General features: G+C 37.5%; 1 protein-coding gene across 2 annotated transcripts in view; it reads left to right on the top strand.

Moving 5' to 3' along the window:
- The window catches only part of iglon5 (IgLON family member 5), a 147,376-nt gene that overhangs the window by 47,348 nt on the left and 81,105 nt on the right, over positions 1-18,923 (top strand). The window contains exon 1 of one of the 2 annotated variants that reach the window (XM_081617035.1): positions 17,342-17,369. The exons of the other annotated variant lie outside the window; for it this stretch is intronic. Within the exon in view, the coding sequence (XP_081473161.1) occupies positions 17,357-17,369 (13 nt within the window). The 5' untranslated portion in view covers positions 17,342-17,356. Of the gene's footprint in view, positions 1-17,341; positions 17,370-18,923 lie in introns of those variants that run through there. 2 annotated transcript variants of the gene reach the window in all.

Below are 18,923 nucleotides of genomic sequence, written 5' to 3'. Positions count from 1 at the left end.
TGAGCACTTTGTCATCACATTAGCACACACATAATTTTTCCAGAGCTGTAACTAACCAAAATATCTTCTTTTGCTAAATTGGTGGTCACGATTGGTTAATCGGGACCCTTTGATTAGCAGACCCTGGCTGCTGCTTATCTTCCTAGTCTCAATGAAGGGAGCAAGAATGTGCTTGTTTTTTCAACACTACTTCTGTGTTTGTTTGTTTTTTGTTAAATAAAGAGGAGGAAAAAAATCTAATTGGGGACTAATAAAAACCAAAAGAAAACCACAAGGAAAACTAAATCTTAAAATGATTATAGAAGACGTGATTTAGAAAAGCAGAAAAGTTTTTTCTTATTTATAAACTCAAGTATTTATAAAGTAGTGCTTTTTAAGATAATTTTAGCAATACTTGGTTTTGTGTAGTTTTTGCAAAAAAAAAAAAAAAAAAAAATGACTTAAGGAGAGTAGAAAAAAAAGTATTGCAAAGCTTTGCTTGCAAAATTGAGGTGGAAAGCTGGTTTTATTGTTTCCAGCAAACTGACTGGTTTCCACTTATCCATCCATTGCCTATATGTTTTGTCCTTGTGAGAGATGGTCACCCACATGCACACTATATTGTGAGAGGGGTTCAGATTACCGTACTGTATGCACTCAGATATGACACAGTTTAATATCATAGTTCCTTTAAATTTACAATAAATCTGCTGTTTTTGTTTTTCATTGCCATTTATAGCAAATCCTAATTTTCTACTCTAATTTAATAACTCCCAGCAGGACAATTAGCACCCTCAGTGTTTGTCTCGATGAATCAACTAATATAGAAAGCCATGTTCATTTCCTTTTCCAAACTGATCATGATTAATTAAAATTTGTGAAGCATGCCAGTGTAAACCGTGGGACTGACAGATGTGGTTTCAGGTGAAAATTAAGAGCAGGTGTGTGTGAGAAGATCATGTGACTGGAAAAAGACATCTGTTGAACAGTCACTTTACTGTCGCTTTTACCATAGCGTCATTTTCCTTTTATATGTGTTAAGACTCTGTAAATGACAAAGTCGTTCATCTTAAGTCTTGAAGAACGGAATAGAGTGAATAGTAAAACTCTTAAGGTAAGAGAGGACACAGAAATCACTTCCACTTAATGATTGATCAATTTTGTTTTCTACACTAATATCTGAAGATATAAATGAAACCTTACAGATTTAGTTAATCGCAGTGAATACTTCAAAGTAATTTATTTAGATGCATGTTGTTTTAGTCCACAGAAAACACTAAAACTTTAGTTTGACTGTTATTTGGAAAGTAATATTAATTTCACTTTAACAATACATTTTTGTATTCAAAGTTACACACTCAGGATAATAAAAACCTTTGCAACTGTCTTCTAATTTAAATGTGTTTATAGGAATGAAGTTCCTTTCTAGCTGTAGGAACAACCTATACTATTACTATTTTTTTAATGTTCCTCAAACTGTCTGCATTGCTTTTGGAGGTGTATCAATAGACCCATGTAACAAGACAAGAATTTACACAAAATTGAGAACATACAAGAATATTAACTATGTATGTTGTTGAAATGTAATTATTGCTTTAAATCTAGAAAAATATTGTTTTGCAGGATTCTCAGTGTGTTATTTCTTTCTGAGTAAAAATGGTATTTTTGTTGTTGTTTTTTTTCAAGTCACTCAGTGTTCTTGCTCTCTCAGCGCCCACAAGCTTGGTCTACTGTCTTTGATTTGTTTAAATTCACCATGTCATGTCTTCCAAGCCCATCTTAACTTTACAGCTCATCGTGGTTGTGGGTTACCTCTTGAAGTGGATCCTAATGGTTGGTCAACTCAAACCCATATTCCATGAAGATCTGGGATTATCTGGAATTAAAGTACAATCCAAAGGCTCTAGAGGTTATCTTACATTAAATCAACAAATCTCGACTCCCTTTTCTTTTTTGTCTCCTCCTTATAATTTGACAAACTCTAATGTAGTTGGTAAAATTAGAAAAAAAATTGTCATCTTGTGTTTGTGTGTAGTGCAATAATAATAGTATCAACACAACACTTTGATTTACTGTTTAAATGACCTAAAAGGCTGAAAAATAAATTAATCGGCAAATAATCTTTAGGCTGAATCAATGAGCTGCTGCTACAACATGTTAAGCTATTGTACAAAAATAAAAGGCTGCATGCCTGAGACAATTATTAGATGTCTTTACTGTAATTAACTCACCCACTAGTCTCTTTGTGGGTTGTTCCTGTCGGTCCTTTCAGTTTGAGACCGTTTAATGCTGTCACGGTAAACCCTTTCTAAGAGATACTTGGAAAGCATGTGCACAGCCTGTCAAAATGTAACACGCAAGTTCAGGATTTGTGTTGTGAGATCTGTTAATGAAATATATGCATTTAATCTCTTGTAAAGCTGCTTCCCGCAACACAGCAATGATGCCTTTCCAATTATTTATCCAAAACAAGGAACGCCTTTAATGAAACTGGAGAGAGTGAGGCAGAGTCAAAGCCGAAGCAGCTTACCTTAATACCTGCAAATGTGGTATAAGTTCTGCTTTAGGACTTGGTGAATTACAGTTTGAATTAAAGGACACAGCTTGGGACAAAAGAAGCTCTGACTCACTGCACATAAAGCACAGTTCCACCTTGCGGTGCAAAAGCCTAAAAGTAGAAAAATGCTGTACAGCACTTTGAAGCGTGTCACCGCAATGACAGAAATTGCTGTAGCGGTACAGGAGATAAATAAAACACAAAGTTGCTAGAGCACAAATCAGGTCATAAGATTGTAATTTCACTCAATATCCACACAGAGGACAAGGTAACAGGCATTAAATCCTTCTACACCTGGCAGCGGGGCATGTCCAACTGGCTGCCAGTGGTGTGGCAGCAGCAGCAGCAGACCTGGGAACTAATGCCACATGCTTTTCCTTCCTGCTGGGAACACTGACATCGAGGCTTATTGTTTTATTCTGTCACTTACTCGCTTCATGGCTGCCATAATCTAATGCAATTTAAGCCACTTAAAATTTTCTTACAGTGCACATTTATGAGTTAGTGCTGCCTGAGTTGGCCTGGTTAGGGACCCTCCTGAAGGACATCGTCAATGTCATACTCTCACTGCTTTTATGACTTACACACCACTGTGTTTTGTACTTTCTTGTGCGAGGGTTACTTCGTGTTGGGAATCCACTATATGTGGCTTAAAACCCATTTGCAGGCTTGAGCGTTTGGTACATAAGAATAGATGTTGAAATATTTCAGCTTCTGCCCTGGTGAGCGGCATGTTCTGCTTGGAAACTAATTTGATCCCCTATGGAAAGTCATCTGTGTGTGCATATATAAATATTTACAGTGTCTGACCCTTTCCATATTTCTTCTATTTTTAGTCATATTTCAAGCGTGATTTAATATTAAGTAAAGATATGTTCTAGAGGTTAGACTGTTTTCAGATTTGTGTGGCTAATGACGTTGATCCACAAAAACATGACCAGTCGTGTTGTTTATAAATTCAGTTTTCATTTACGTACAAATAGCTTTTGTGTTTACTCAGGTTGTTGTTGCCTGATATCAACATTTTAATGGTGATCTGCAATATTTAAATCTGAGGAACTCGGTAAACCAATAAGAATAAGAAAACTGTAAGGTTAGTCACATTTCTGTACATATGTGATTATTTCAATTTTTTTTTTGACTAAGCATTAATATTAATGCTTAAATCTAATATTTCACTTAGATTGTATTGACACATTTTGCTAATTTCTTAATTTGACATAAAAAGTACAGGAATGTTTTCTGCTGCTGATGCCTAACAGTATCACAACAGTGATGACTTGAATGGCTCTTTGTAGCCCTTTGTTTTCACAACTTTTGTTTTTCTTGTATTGACTGGACCGTGCAATGCACTACAGGAAAGGAAAGTAAGAAATGGATTGGGAAATGAAGGCACTCATGCTGTCCATTAAATGGCAGAGTTGTGGTTTTGCAGTAACGTCCCACAAGCAGTAGCAGGGAGGTTAGTTATTACCAGTAGTTAAACTGTATTTGTTTTTTGTGAGCTTTCATGGGCTCATTTAGGTTTGATCTATGCGCTGAGCTGTCCTTTACCAATTTATGCAGCTAATTAATTTATAGCAGGGCAGAGTATGAGCAGATATGACTTTGCATTTGCTTATAGGAGTACATAATCAATACGGCAAACTTATAAAGTGACTGTGAACGTGCAGGATAAATCACCTGGTGAGAAAACTTAGCAGCAAAAAAGACAAGGAGCAGAAAACAGATTTATCTGTCCTTTTAGACAGTAAAATGTGATGATGATCTTTACACTATTGCTTTTTCTGGACACTTCTACACATTTTCTTGTTTTATTGCCTCCATCCTCCATCCCAGTGGGCTATCGTACCAATGTAGCGCTTGTCAGGGATGGAAGAGAATATTCTGGCTGCAGAAATTCACATCGATCTACTCACCCTCAGTCCACACACAAAACTGCTGACTTCAAGCAGAAAATAAAGAGACAAAAAAAGAAGAAAAAAAAAGTCAACCCTCAGGTCTTCGTGTCCTGCACCACCCTGTCGTTATCGCAGCCATCAACACCACCGGTCATTCTTTGGTCTCTCGCTCTTCTGCGTGATTATAAATGCAGTTTACGACTGATTTTTAAGCAATTTGCTCAGATCAGATGACAGCCCCTGGCTTTTCTCTCCTGTTCAGCGTTATTTTTTACATCCCTACGTTACCCATGCTATTATCTAGCTTTTTTAAAAAAAGTTTTTCCATCCGTCTGTATATACATTGTAACGTGAGCAAAAATAAAAAGCACAAACTTGCACACATGTGCCCATATATTCCATCAGTATCTCGATCCCCACCATTTTGTGCATATCAGAGGCTCAGTCATCAAGGATTAGCCACAGACTTGATCAGAGTCATAGCTGTTGACACAGCTGATTCTGTCACATGAGGATTTAAAAGCGCCACTTAATAACACACATGTCAAGGCACTGAGCCTGGCGTCATTTTCAGGGCAAACTGAATGCTCACTGCATGGGCCTCTTGGAAAAAAAATTATTATATTTTTTTTTAAGTGATGAAAGCCCCGCACTCTACACATCCTTTCTGCACCGCCAGATAAAACATTTCAACTTGTCATGTGTGATTTACCCGTTGACACATGATCCCATCATCTGCCATTACCTGCTGCCCCTCAGGTGTGACATTATTCCAGTCAGTGGATACAAGTTCCAAAAATACTTTAGTTCATGCAAACTGGAAGCAAAATCTTCACACATCATCCACTATTGCGACGAAAAGATTTTGTCTGTCTATGGGTGTAATGATACATTCAGCTTATGTGATGATTAATGATATCAGTTTTTTGCTTTAAAAAAGTTTTCACAATAATCTGGGGAAAAGTAAGAATCCCAATTTTTTGTCTGTTTCTAGAAATAAAGGTTTCATAAATAAATCACAGGCAGTGTTTTAGGTTGTTTTCATTCCTATGAATATTAATGGCTTTCTTTGCGTTAACATTTCATTCAACACAGCCGTCTCCCTGTAACCCCTTTACTTCACTTTGTCTGTATGTTTATTCGCTCAGTTAAATTGGATGTATGTTGGAATAACCCATCACATATTACAGAAAGTGAATCATTTCTTGATCATAAAAGCTGCCAAATAGCTGATCCACTTCCAGGAGAATTAGCAAAGCAATTAGTGAAATCTTAAGTGTGTAAAAAACCAGAAATTGTGTATTTTAAATTCTCACACTACAAGCAAAGGAGCATTTTCTCCTAAAAAAAAAGCTCCACTCGGCTAATAGCATCCCCTTAAGGAGGTGGTGATAAGTGAGCACATCTAGCACCCTGCGATAAAAACATGTATTAAGTGAAAATAAGAGGATATTACCTTTGAATAAATCAGTTTAAGGCATTAGTCATTCTATCATCTTCTACATTATGCAGCAGTTTAATAAAAACATTCACATCTCATTGATTTTGAAAAGCCCTTCAAACTGGATTCTCCCCTAACACTGTCACGTTTTGCTGAGAGATACGGGTTTTGCATGCAGGAAATATTTTTTTCTGTCTCCTTCATCACTTCTGCACCTGCTAAGTTTGTTGTTGAATTGAGGAGAAGTTCAACCTGACACCAGAACATCGACAAACTGATTGCATTTGCTGAACTTAATGGGTGTGTTTGGAGCTGCATACAAATAGTGCATTCTATTATCCAATTCTGTAGAAATAAAGTCAGCCTGTGCAAAACAGTTGCAAGAACTAGAGGAAACTCCACTACTTTGTAAATTGTCCTCCTGGTATATTTTCCAGGAAGTATGCTAACAGCTTCTACTTTTTGTCAAAAAATTAAATTGTGAAAAAATGTTTATTCCCTAGGATAAAACCATTTACCCAAGTAAGGATTTAATTCACTCTGTTTCAGCAAATAAATCAGTGTTTGCACTTTTAGACAGCAACAGCAGAAGGGTATTCAATGTTATATGCCTTGTATTTGTTTGAACCTGTAGACCGAGGCACTGTGATTTGATGCATTGCAATATTAACTGTTCAATAAGCAAGGCGGGAGCACATTTTACATTTGGTTTTTCATCACACGGACTTAATTTATAGAGCCTTTTCATCAAAGCCTGCACCAAGCTGCAAGATCAATGGGCGTCATGTCTCTTGATGTAGATTGATACCGGACGGCGGGAGGAATGGTAGCTATTCTGCTCGTGTCTGTTTACAGTTTTACATGAATCTAAGCTTTTAGGAGTCGGAGCTTTAACTCTCCCCGGCCGCGCTAAGACACATCTGATCCCCTCCTTCACTTGGCTGATGTCAGTCGTATCATTAGAATAAATGAATCACCATATTGCAGCCTCTCTACTCCTTCACTTCATGCATATGAGAGGAGGCGTCTGTTGGCAGAAACTTGTGCACACTATGTGGTGTTTTATTTCCCATTTATTGACCTCTGCACATGAACACACGCATTTAAGTTATTCAAATGTAGTCCAAATTCACACAAATGAGTGTCTGTGTTCCTGGTTAGGCCTTCCAAACGAGGGCCTAATTAGTTAATTAGCTTGTTACGCCAGTTGCTCCCAGGGCGACCGGTGTGGGCTGGCTGTCATTTACAGCAGGAATAGCAAAAGAAGGGCACCAGTGAGGGACTGGGAAAGGAAGGAGAAGAAAAATGTGGTGGCTACTTGTTGATTTATCAGAGTGTGTCGACATTTCATGCTGTGATGGTCGCCGTTCCACCCTCCCACCCCCCCCCCGACCTCAGCCTCATAGCTGAACTCAGGGTGAAAGGGTGACTTTCAGTTAGCAGAATGAGTCTAATTAATCAGCAAGGAGGTGATCTGTAGTAGGAACCAGGAGCGTTGCCTGCACGACACTGTGACAGAGCGAGGTATTTTCGCTGCTTGTGTAACCATGTCATGGTGACCTTCATTCCTACAGATGGTCTGGACCAGAGGTCACACAGAAAGCTCATAATCATTGTCACACTCATTATTAAACATTGTTGCTATCTTTTTTCTACACTGGACGTATTCCAAGTGGCATGAGTATTATATCTTTATCTGAGGTATTTGTCAGCACATGTCAGCGATAGTCTACAGTGGACTTTATTAAAATTTTATCTCTTATGATTCCTATCATAAGATATACAAGCCAGGGTTTCAAATATTTACACAAGATGTTTTTTTTTTGTTTGTTTTGTTTTTTCTTTGGTGGGTTTTTGATGGAGCAAAATTCTGGATGAAAACTTGAAAATGATTACGGTATACACAGTCAGACCCAAAAATACCTTTACATGACAGTTACAATATTAACTGTCACATAAACTTTTATTTGAACAACTCAGGTGATTTTAGAGAACAGAAATATTTACTTCATTACACATATTACTGATGCACCTTCCAAGACATATGACTCAACTCTGTACCTGAGGAAATCGGGTTCAAACATACTAAGTATAAACTATGTTTTCAAGTGAGGTCCCATGTAAAACACCTAATGTTCATAACTATGGTAAACAATTATATATTGACAGTTATTGATTTGTGCATTCACAGATATGCTGGTTGTGAGTCTGTCATGTTCCAATCGGTTACCACTGATGAGGTCTCTTGACACTATTAGGAACATTAACATGAATCTATTATGGTAAACAAGAAAAAAATATTAAGGAATGACAACACACACCTTTTTGATATGAACAATCATTTTGTTAAAATTAGGGAGCCTTTTTGACAAGTCTTGCATGTGCATTTGTTTTTTCTTCTTTTTCCAGAATTAAGGAAGACATGCTTGTTGGTGTTCATGGCTAATAGAAGTTGTAAAGGATCTAATCTTCCTCTGTCTCCAACTGAGAAGCTTGCATAATTGTGCGATTAATAAAAGAATTAAGCTGGTATATTAAAAATGCTTACACATGCAGTTTCTTATAAAGGTCACAGAGTTTTATTTAATCTTTCTCACTCAAATGGAAGTCAAATATGAACATAGAAATCATTAGGGTCAAATATTGTATTAGGAAATAAGCTATTAAACTCTCATATAACATTAGTGGTGTCTTTGGGTGATACAATGGTCCTCAGTGGTAAAATTGTCTACTCTGAAGAGCTTTAGACTACTTTCTGTTGGCCACAGCAATGCCTGCGTTGCAACAGCTTAATTAGTCTGCTCTCTGATTTTGCTAGTTCACTTATTTGCACAATGTGAAAACGGGAGGAAATGCACATGAGAGCATGTAATGACATGCAAATGTAATATGTACTATGTGGAGAGCTTGTTTGGTGTGTGCGTCTGCACTGTTTATATGTATGAGGTGTGGGTTTGAGTTACTGGAAACAGCGTGGGTGTTGATGGTGCATTCATATTGGCAGTGGACTCTGGCAGGTCTCCCTCTTTAGGCTAAAATGTTTGCACTTGACTAAAAGCAGAACACCCACATGCTCACAGGCCTTTCATAACTACCTTACTGTTACACAAGTTGAATGCTGATGCCAGCAGCTTCGCGGGATTTCGTCTCCTATTTCTCCTTGTTTCTTTGTTGCGATAACGGCATCATAGAACGTTTCAGAAGCAAAGTTCCACACACGATGCTACAAGGGCACAATTATTGTCAGATCCATTGGCTTTCTATTCATCACCGTAGCATTGTGTTTTGTTTAATTGACTGTGAACCTGCTGGTGTGCATCCAGCTTGTGTTCGGCAGACGCCAGGCCTCACAAATGAGTCTGGGGGGAAATAAGATGAGGCAGTGAATTAGCCAATTCGCATGCATGTCAGAGTACCACATTTAGTGTGATAGCGCAATGATGGACTTAAAAGACAGCGGGAAAAGAACAATCTGAAATATTCACGACAACAAGACTTTCTAATTGCAGCTTCACTTTTCTTCAGTGTTTACCATTAGCTCAGGGGAGGCTATGCCTTGTGTTTTTTTTTTTTTTTTCCTTTTATTCTGTTGCATGCGGAACCAATTTGTCACTCCAGAACTAGAGAGCACTTGAAAAAAAGAAGTTACAGGAGGGACAAAGATTTTGAATCAGTCATGTGGTTTCAGTGCTAATAGCTGGTAATTGTGGTCCATTTTAATCTGAATAATTGTGGCTTATAGCTAATAAAAAAACATTCCAAAAATGTGTTCTCAGAATTTTATGTTTTTATATCAGACTAATTAAAATATTTATTTAGTGTTGGACCCTGGATCAATGTAGATACTCCATCATCTGGGATAAGAAAAGACTTCAAGTACTACATTTTCTTGACCCGGGTGAACATCTACACAAGTCCAGTGGCCTTGTATTGGCCTTCTACTTAGTACTTAAGTAAAAGGTCACTGGACTTCTGAACTGTAGTTAAGAGCCAAAGAAGTATCTTGAATGAGAGGTGAATCATCTTCAAGAAACATGAGAAGTTTAGTTACCTTCTATTTAAGTACTTAGTATTGTCCATTGATGACACAGTATATTCATTAAGTACTCAGCATGTTTCTCAAAAGGGTTTGGATCAGCTAAGGCTGCTAGCAAATGAAGTATGGCCAATACATAACACAAAAAACATGTTTTGGTACTTTGGTACATAGCTCCGCCCATCACCTAGCAACTCAAGTCGAGCGCCAGGACGTTTTTTTTTAGGTGAATAGAGGTAGTATTAGTAAAGGGGCCTCCTCTAAATACAACAGAAGTACCACGTGCACAAACAATTTGAATGTTCTGTCAATAAAAGAATGGACGGTCTTTTGTATTGGCCATCTGTGGCTTACTTTCCTTGTGAAGGATGTCAATTACTACTGTCATGTGAACAGTGTTGTCCATGATTGTGTGTCCCATAACATAATTTCTACATTAAGAATGCTGTTTTTATTAGTGCTATCTAACATTCTGATTTTCTAAAAACAAAAAAAAAAAAAAACTGAATGCTGATATTTCTCATTTTGAAATATGTTTGGAAAAAATCAGTGAAACTATATTTTATTGAGATGCAGCTGCGCTTTGTAAAACTTTTTGAACCAACAATCCATGTGAGCACAAGAAAAAGAAAACGCACAGCGTGATTCATGTTTGTGTCTTTTATTTATTTTATTTAGCTGTAGCTTCCAGAAAAAAATGAGTCACTGCATATCTGCAAAAAGACAGTCTGTGACATAAAGTGGCACGCAGGAGGTCACAGGTCACTGAGTGTAATAGTCCCCGATAAGCAGAGCACTCAGGGCAACCCATGGGTTTGCCTTGCTTGTCGTGGTCAGTATGAGCTTGGGTGTGCGTACCTGTGTGTCTCTGAGTGTCAGAAAAAATACAGTAAGCCAGTGTGAAAGGCACACAAAGCGAGTGGCATTTCCCTCCTACTTCCTTTCTATTTTAACTCTCAGCCCATCAAATATCCTATTGCTTTAACATCACTTTGTCACTTCCTCCACAACACCACTGTAGGGCACATTTCATTAGCTGCTATTTTCAGCCGCAGCCCTTGTTGTCTTCCTCAAATTATACTTAGTTATGAGCCTGACTTCAATAATTCTGTCAGGGTTTCAGTCTCTTTTGACCCCTCGCTCAGAAGGTGGTTCGTGGAGTTCAATCATGCGTTGGTTCCAGCTTGCTGCCTGTCGCTCATATTGACAGTTTTTGTTTTTTTTTAACGTGTCCACACAGTGAGTGGTCTGCCACCGTGCATTTTCATGCTACCAGAAAATGGAAATAGCACTTGATTTTCCATTCTGAATGACATTAAAGCTTTACAAGTGTGACTTGACATGGCAGGGTAGATGTGCTAAAAGCCAAAGGAGGGCCTTTGCTCACAGTGAGGGACACAGCATCCGTACTTCAGGATGAATGTTTTCTATAAGCTCTATAAGTTGCTGGGGTTGTTCAGATAATTAGCAAATTAAGTGGTTTCTCTGTGTAAGTTACTAAGCCCATCATGTTTGCCTCCTAGCAAGCTGATACTGACAGACATGCATTTAATAACTATAATTAGCAATATCCCATTTTCCCTCATTCTGACAAGAGTTCATCTGCATACAAAAAGGCTGTTGTGTCAAGATTTATGTCCAGGCTAATCCATTTCTTTTGCTGTCAGAAACCCCATTATCCATATAGATATGGTGAATCTTATCATATGCACTGCATCCATTCATGCAAATGGACTTGAATTTACATAAGAGAAATTATTATCTGCAAGAATTGTTACCAGTACTGCACTATAGATAAGTTTATTTTTTAATAACTACAATTATAAGACATGTTAACACTTTGCATATATGTTCTAGCATTCATGACATCAAATGATCTTTCATGTGAGTAAATTTTGCCAGTGTTTCACTGGCCAAAGACCAATGACATAAATTTACTTAAGTTTTAAAAGATAAATAATTTCAGGGTCTTTCCCCGCAAATATTTTTAGAAGTCAGTTTTTCCTTCTTAATCATTTAAGTTTCAAATAACATAATTATAATGATATTGTCTGCATTTAAATCTTTTTGCTTGAGCCTACCGGAACCACATGAACATTTCGGGACTTTCTCTCTTTAGAACATTCAATTTAAAAAGCTGTCATTTATATATTGTTGTGAAAATGAATTGGATATTTTATCCATGACTCTAAAAATATATACAAGCAATCTTGTTAAAAATGTTGGCATCAATCATTGTTGAATTACTGAATGAAGCAAACAGGAAGTTATTTCATTTCAATTAACTATTGATATTTGTGTTTTGATATGGTTAAAACCAGACATTTTCTTTGCTTAAATTGTCATTTTCTTTGCTTAATTTGTGATATAGGGTTTAGAGGCCTTGTTTATTCTTTCTCTGAATCAGACGATGCTAACAGCAATAGAAAAAGATGACATAAGTTTATTGATTTTTTTGTTTTTTTTTTCCAAAATGACCCAAAGTCAATCAATATAGGATTCAGTTCGAGAGATGTCGGTGGGATCTTTGCTATGATGTTACACCAAAGAAAGATGTTGCTATGATTCCACAGTCTGACAAAGTCTTGGGTTAATATACAAAATAGACATAAGTCAGACACTGAATCAGAGTCATGTCTTGAATCTTTAAATACACTTCTAAGTCAAGTTTCAAGTAAGCTGAACTCAGGTCTTAGGTACAAACTTATGCGAAAACTAACATAAAACAAGAAGACTGGAAAAAACCTGCAAAAGCCTTAAACAAAAGAATTCACACGAAAGTGAAACTTAGGTGGCTAAGGCAGGACAAACCACCCCTTCCAACTTGAGAAACACGTAAGTGGTCAAATTAAGATCTAGTAACTTTTCCTAGTTTGAACTGATTTGACACACACCAATGACAGCAGAACTGCACCTCTGGCTCAAGTCCTGAGTGATTTGCAGGGCCAGTGGAAGAAGGTGGGCTTATAGAGACCAATAACAAATTAAATTGTGCCACGTTTAAAACTCCTGAATGAATTTTACTGTTAGACTACTTCAATTTAAAACTATAAAAAAGACACTTCAATAAAACAATAAAACAGAAGGTTAGTTCATAACACAAGCTCAATTTGTCGGCCCTCTCTGTTTGTAATTATCCATCAGAAAGCATTGTTTTATCCAGCTTGATTTTAAAAAAATCAAAGGCTAATTATTTTTCAAGGATTGTAGAACTGTTCCATTATTTAATCAATCTAAAAACATCTGTGTTTCCCTAAATTTGTAAAGTTTTTAAGCTGTTCATAATTATATTCACAGTCAAAAGGAACTAAATCTGTGGTGCTACCTGTAAGCATCCACATGTTCTAGAAACAGGCCTGGCGTACTTGTTTTGGAAAGACTAAGCACAGAACACAAAGGAAACACTGAAATGATGATGCTTAAAGGAAATTGCTGAGTTTGTTAAAGGGAAAACAAACTTTTTTGTAAGATTTCCACAAACAATCAAATGAGACATCAAAATATGAGTCAATTATCAATGAGTGATATCAAAACAGAAAAGAAATACTAGCATACCAATACAGATGAAATCTTCCACATTGTCAATCCTGAGAGAGATGTATCAGCCAGGTTCCATGCTGTGCAATGTTTAGCTTTAGACATGCTTTTGTGTTTTACCAGAATCATTTAAAAAATCATTCAATTCATCAGGAACTTTAAACACATTTCTGTAGCTGTTTAGTGCCACAGGCTCCCCCACAGCCAATTAATCTCTCTCACAGCCAAGGACAAATATTAAAGCATTGTGTGAAATTTTCTTGAAAAATTGCACGTAGTGCTTGCTGCAGCAATCTGTGTCTTAATACAGTCATGTTTTCCCAGGCGTGTGTGTGCTCCCAAAGCTGTGTCCTGTACAGTTTGTTTTTTTCTTTTTTTCCCCCAAATCTCGTAATGTATACCAGGCTGACAGGCTGAAACCCAATTAATTTTGTACTGGAACAAAGTCAGTTGTTTTGTAGGAACAAATTATTAGCAACTGTCCTGAAAAAAATTATAGAAGAGACTCCAGTGTCAGCACATAATGTAAACATGAAATCCACTTCCACTGTTGAAAGGTTACGCATTATGATTAGACATTCTTAAGGTGAAAAACTGTCTAAAACATGGAATTAGGAAGAGAAATTAAAACGGACAAAATTGAATTTGCTAAAAAAAAAATATTCAGGGGAGCACCTAGCACTCTTATCAATGATAAAAGCCATCTGGAAATTGATGAATATGCTTCTCACATGTTTAAAAGTTAAGTGTTCTTTTTGTCTCCATAAAGGTAGTTATACTAAAGTACAAGTCATTACACTTTAGCATTTGCTCAAATTTGACCATAACATTTTTGAGAAGCATGCCTGCCAGTTGAGCTTATCTAATGTCTGGGATTCTGGGATGAATAAGATGTTTTTTGTTGTTTCTTGCCTGGGATTTAACATTAAATGAAAAGAGAATCACTCCTTTTCAAGAAAAGACATTTAAAGTGACATAATGACATGGTGCGGAGATGGATGTCAAATTGTATAAAACCAGCTGGTTGTTAACTGCTTTTTATAAAACCACTTAAGAACCATAGTGAATACTGGAACCACTTTGGTGGTAAAACTTGATTAACCGCTTCAAACAATGCTAAAAGGGAAAATTCACAATACTGTCCATAAATGTCATCTTTCTTTTGAAACATAATGTAAAGCCTGTTATGAAAATTGTATATAAAAGATAGCGTAAGTAGAGCAAGGAACATATATTTCCCATAAGAACATCTACTGCCAATTATTTATAAAGTGAGATCTTCATTCAAGTGTAGTACTGTGCAAATCTTGAACAAACATTTTTCAGTTCATGCTTCAACAATAACATTAACAATTACATTTCATATAAAATTATTCTATTGATGACTTGGTTTGTTTAATGCATATTAAACTAAAGTACAGTATGCTATGTATTTTCATCATTTTAGTGCATTTTAGCAATTTTAACGAAAGCAAAATAAAGTAAAAATTTACTTCCAGTGATATTTTGAAAAATGTGGGGCTAGTACTTTAGTATATGTTGTTCCATCCATCCATGCATACATACATGCTTTTTCTGAGAGTTACTAGGTTACAGATATTCAAACCCTTTTAGGATTTAGGATCTGCAATTAGCCTAATATGAATATTTTTAAACTTGGGGAGTAAATTGGAGTATGTGTTTGCTTTAAAACTGAAGGCTTCTTCTCTCAAAAAAATCTTTTCAGTACATTAAAGAACAGTAAAGACAAAGCAGATTATTTAAGTTGTGCATCATCAAAACTAAAGTTTTATGATGATGAACATCATTTTGTTAACAGAAAATTTAGGACAGAAAATCTGTTACATTTTTTAGGGATATATTCCTGTATGGCTTCTATAACTGTACAAATGTTTGTAGTATATTCTGGTAACTGGTTTGAAGGTTACGTGGGAGATCTGTCTATTTGTAGCTCAAATAGTTTTTCTGCAATACCCTGAGCTTTAGCCCTTCTGAGCCTAATTTATCTGAAAAGTGAAAGTGAAAAAGTGAAATCATTAGCTTTCATTTGTTTATACAGCTGGAAAGGTTTCTTTTGAGGACAATTATGTCCCAGATCTTTTTTTTTTTCTTTCCACAGAGCAAATCACCACCTGGCATCTAAGCCTTCTTAATATCCACGCCTCCTGGATCAGCCCAAGCTGTGCCAAAAACTCATTAGAAAATCCACTAAGTAGAAATGAGTGTCACGGGACAGTAGGAATAGGGAGTAAGCGATACCACAGACTTTACAAATTTTAGTGAGCAGAGACCTCACATACATACAGAGGCAGTGTTTTTTTTTGCACGCTTGAAATTGCACCAGTCTCTTTGAGCAATACACATGGGTAAGCATTAGTGTAGTGACAAAAAGACTTCAAAGACTGATCCTCCAGGAAACAGGCTGTATCAAAGGCAAGGACCATCATAAAACATCTATGTTAAGACCTGCATTGACACATAAAACACCCTTACACGTCCTATGAATCAAAAGTACAGTTCATCAGTACTGCCTGTCTACCAGTGCATACGTAATGAGGCAGCTATGGTCTGCAAAGCAGAAGTGTTAACACGCTTGAATGCACTAATTAAAGGGATCACTGTAAATCATCTCTGCGGCTGCTTAGCGGTCGAACCCTCTCCGACGTTCTGACCTTTGCCAGTCAACTATACTCTTTGCACCCTCCTTCAAGACTAGTTCACTAGATTCAGGCTAACAAGCTATTAGACCGTCCAGATGGCTACGGTGGCAGAGGAAACAGGCTTAAACGAGGCTGGTTCATTGTTGGTGTGGACTTTGTGTGTGGCAAGATGTCTGAAACCATTTTTTCCTCCCTGGGAGCTGTCTCAATCTCATGGTTGCACGCTGATATGAAGTGAAAAAGAGAATTCCATGCGTTTTCCTTGAAGTTATTTCACAGGCACTTATAATCTCTTTAGAGGAAGGAAGAAGAAAGCTGATGCTTCTGCTGCTGTAGTTTCCCCCCATTCCCCCATCACAGGCACTCCAGAAAGAAAGCAAACTGGAACAAAGAGACAATTGGGACAAGCACAAAAATAAATCTTATTTAATCAGGTTTGTTTGCCTATCTTTCACTGGAGGTGTTTACTTCTTCCCTTTAAGACAGGCAAGAGCTCTGGCACAAGCATCTTGCTTATCTGTTTTACCCACGTTAAGAAGTAATGCCGCTCTCCGAATGAAGAACTTCAGATGCTGTTTAATTATCATCTCATTAAGACATGTCTTCTGGACTTAAAAACCAAATTGGAAGAGGCATTGAAAGTCATTATTTAAATGACCAGTTGAATTTGATAATTAAAATGAGGTGTGGGAAGGAAATGAGGAAGCCAGTTGGATTCTCAGGAGGAAGTTGGACCAAACCTGGTGCTGGCTAACCTTTTCCTGGGAGATTGTCTAGCCTGTAGAGTCCTCAACATGCTCCCACAGCTGCAGGCTCAGTAGGAGACCCCGGCACTAGAGTACCAATTTAGAGCCAACTTGGATGATTGATTAATGGAAATAAGACTGGCTAAGCACATGGAATGCTGAATTTCTTGCCAGAAGAACTAATTGGTGAAATCAAACAATTCTGCAAGAGGGATACTGGGTTTCAATGAGTTTTGCAAGCATTCCACCAGTGTTGTGGTATGAATACATGTTGAGTAACATGAAGGAACAACACAGAAGGGTCAAACTTGGGAGTCAGTTTTCCAGCCCCCAAGGAAATCAGAGTTCTTGCCTCTCAACAGAGAGAAACCCTACTGCCTGTTTCAAAAAGCACTTCTATGTGTGTTTTCTGAAAGGACTAAGATGACATGAGGAGATTGAAGTCAACCCACCGCTGTTACATCTCTGAGGTTTCGAGAGAGGTAGTCTCAACCCTGTAATGGCTGACTTAGGTAAGGGTTTGCCAGCTTTGTGTACAGTTTGTTTGTAAGGCTTTATATTTTTCCTGCTGAGTTGCACTTTTTGTCTCCTTTGGTTTCACAATGCCAGCTTGATTTTTAAAAAGCTCTTGGGCATTGAACGTGGCCACTGCGATTGATAATTTATGAGCAGCCGAGAAGCTAAGAGCGGGGCCTGTGTTTACAATTTTATGATAGAAGTGTTTTGTGAAAAAGAGGTTGACTTGTGTAAGGGCTAGCCTCATTCAGAACTCAAGGGTGCCATGTACTGATGATGAACATTTTGTGCAACAAGCTGAAACGCATATTTAAAGCACACCAAGTATGCCACAGCACAGTGCTTCATGTGTATTATTTTTTTTCGAAGAACAAAGGGAATAGGTAGTGGTGAAGTGCAGCAAGGCAGAACGGATCTTTGGACTTCAGCTAAGAAGGCAATTTTCTTAAATTTTTTGTTTCATTCCACATCTATCGGTAAAAGTTTGAAAGCTTACCCATGTGTGGGACAAGATGACCTTCACTGGCATTTTACAAATGGCAAGAAACGGCTTAGATTGTCTTTGCACCTCTTTAATGGAATTTCTTTGTGAAAGGTTTGTGTTAGGTTCATAAACACAACTATCATATTCTAATTTTAAAAATAAAAAAAAGGACTTTGATTTTTTGCACATCAGTATCAGGCACTTTGCCACAGATAGTGGCAGGACACACTGGTCTGGGTACCATTTAACCCGCATGACACTCCCTGATTCACACAGGCTGCCTGACAGAAACACTAAGTGAACTGACAGTGACTCGTGGCAACATAAAGTCTCATTACAAACAGAAAGGAGAGAAACCCCACATAAACATCCCACATTCTTTGGATGTATGCAGGTATAGGTTGGATACTAAGTTTGTTCTGCACAAAATCATTCCTTTTTAGCTGAAAACGGAATAACCTCTAATAAGAGTCAGCGAGAGAAATGTAATGAATAGAGGCAAAAATGGTCCATCTTGCAAGACCTGAGTGGGTGTGTTTGACTTTTTCAGATCAATAGCTCCTACAACCAAGCCATGAAAGAGAATTTGTGAAGCATAAAGGGCAGACATGTTGGTTTAGTTCCAAGTGCCCAACCTAAGTCTAGTAATCCTTTAGTATGATTTTCTTTGGCAATTAATTTCTATTATTTTTTCATGCAGGTTTGCAGCTCGTTGCTAATTGTTGTGTTTTGTAGTGTTTACTAATCTAAATTTTCTTTTTTTTTTCTGTGGTGCTTTTCACCTTCTTTACACAATTACATTTCTGTATGTGTTTCAGTAACTGTTCAGCTTCCTCTCTGGCCCCCTTTTACTAACTCCACACACACATCCATGCACACGCGCTCACACACGCGCACACTCTGTGCCACAGTGCCAGCTGTGTGATGAGCCAGGGGGCTGATAAGCAGTGGTCAGCTTCTCTCCAGATGGCAGCCTGAGCATCAGCTGCCTGCGGGGGAAGGTGGGCTTGTGTGTGGTGTTGGTATGGGAAGAGATTACAGCCTTCATGCAATTCCAGGTGAAAAT

Source organism: Poecilia reticulata, chromosome 16, assembly GCF_904066995.2.
Source record: "Poecilia reticulata chromosome 16, P_reticulata-male-v2, whole genome shotgun sequence".
NCBI classification, from domain to species: Eukaryota; Metazoa; Chordata; class Actinopteri; order Cyprinodontiformes; family Poeciliidae; genus Poecilia; species Poecilia reticulata.
This window is presented reverse-complemented; position numbering and strand designations above follow the sequence as displayed.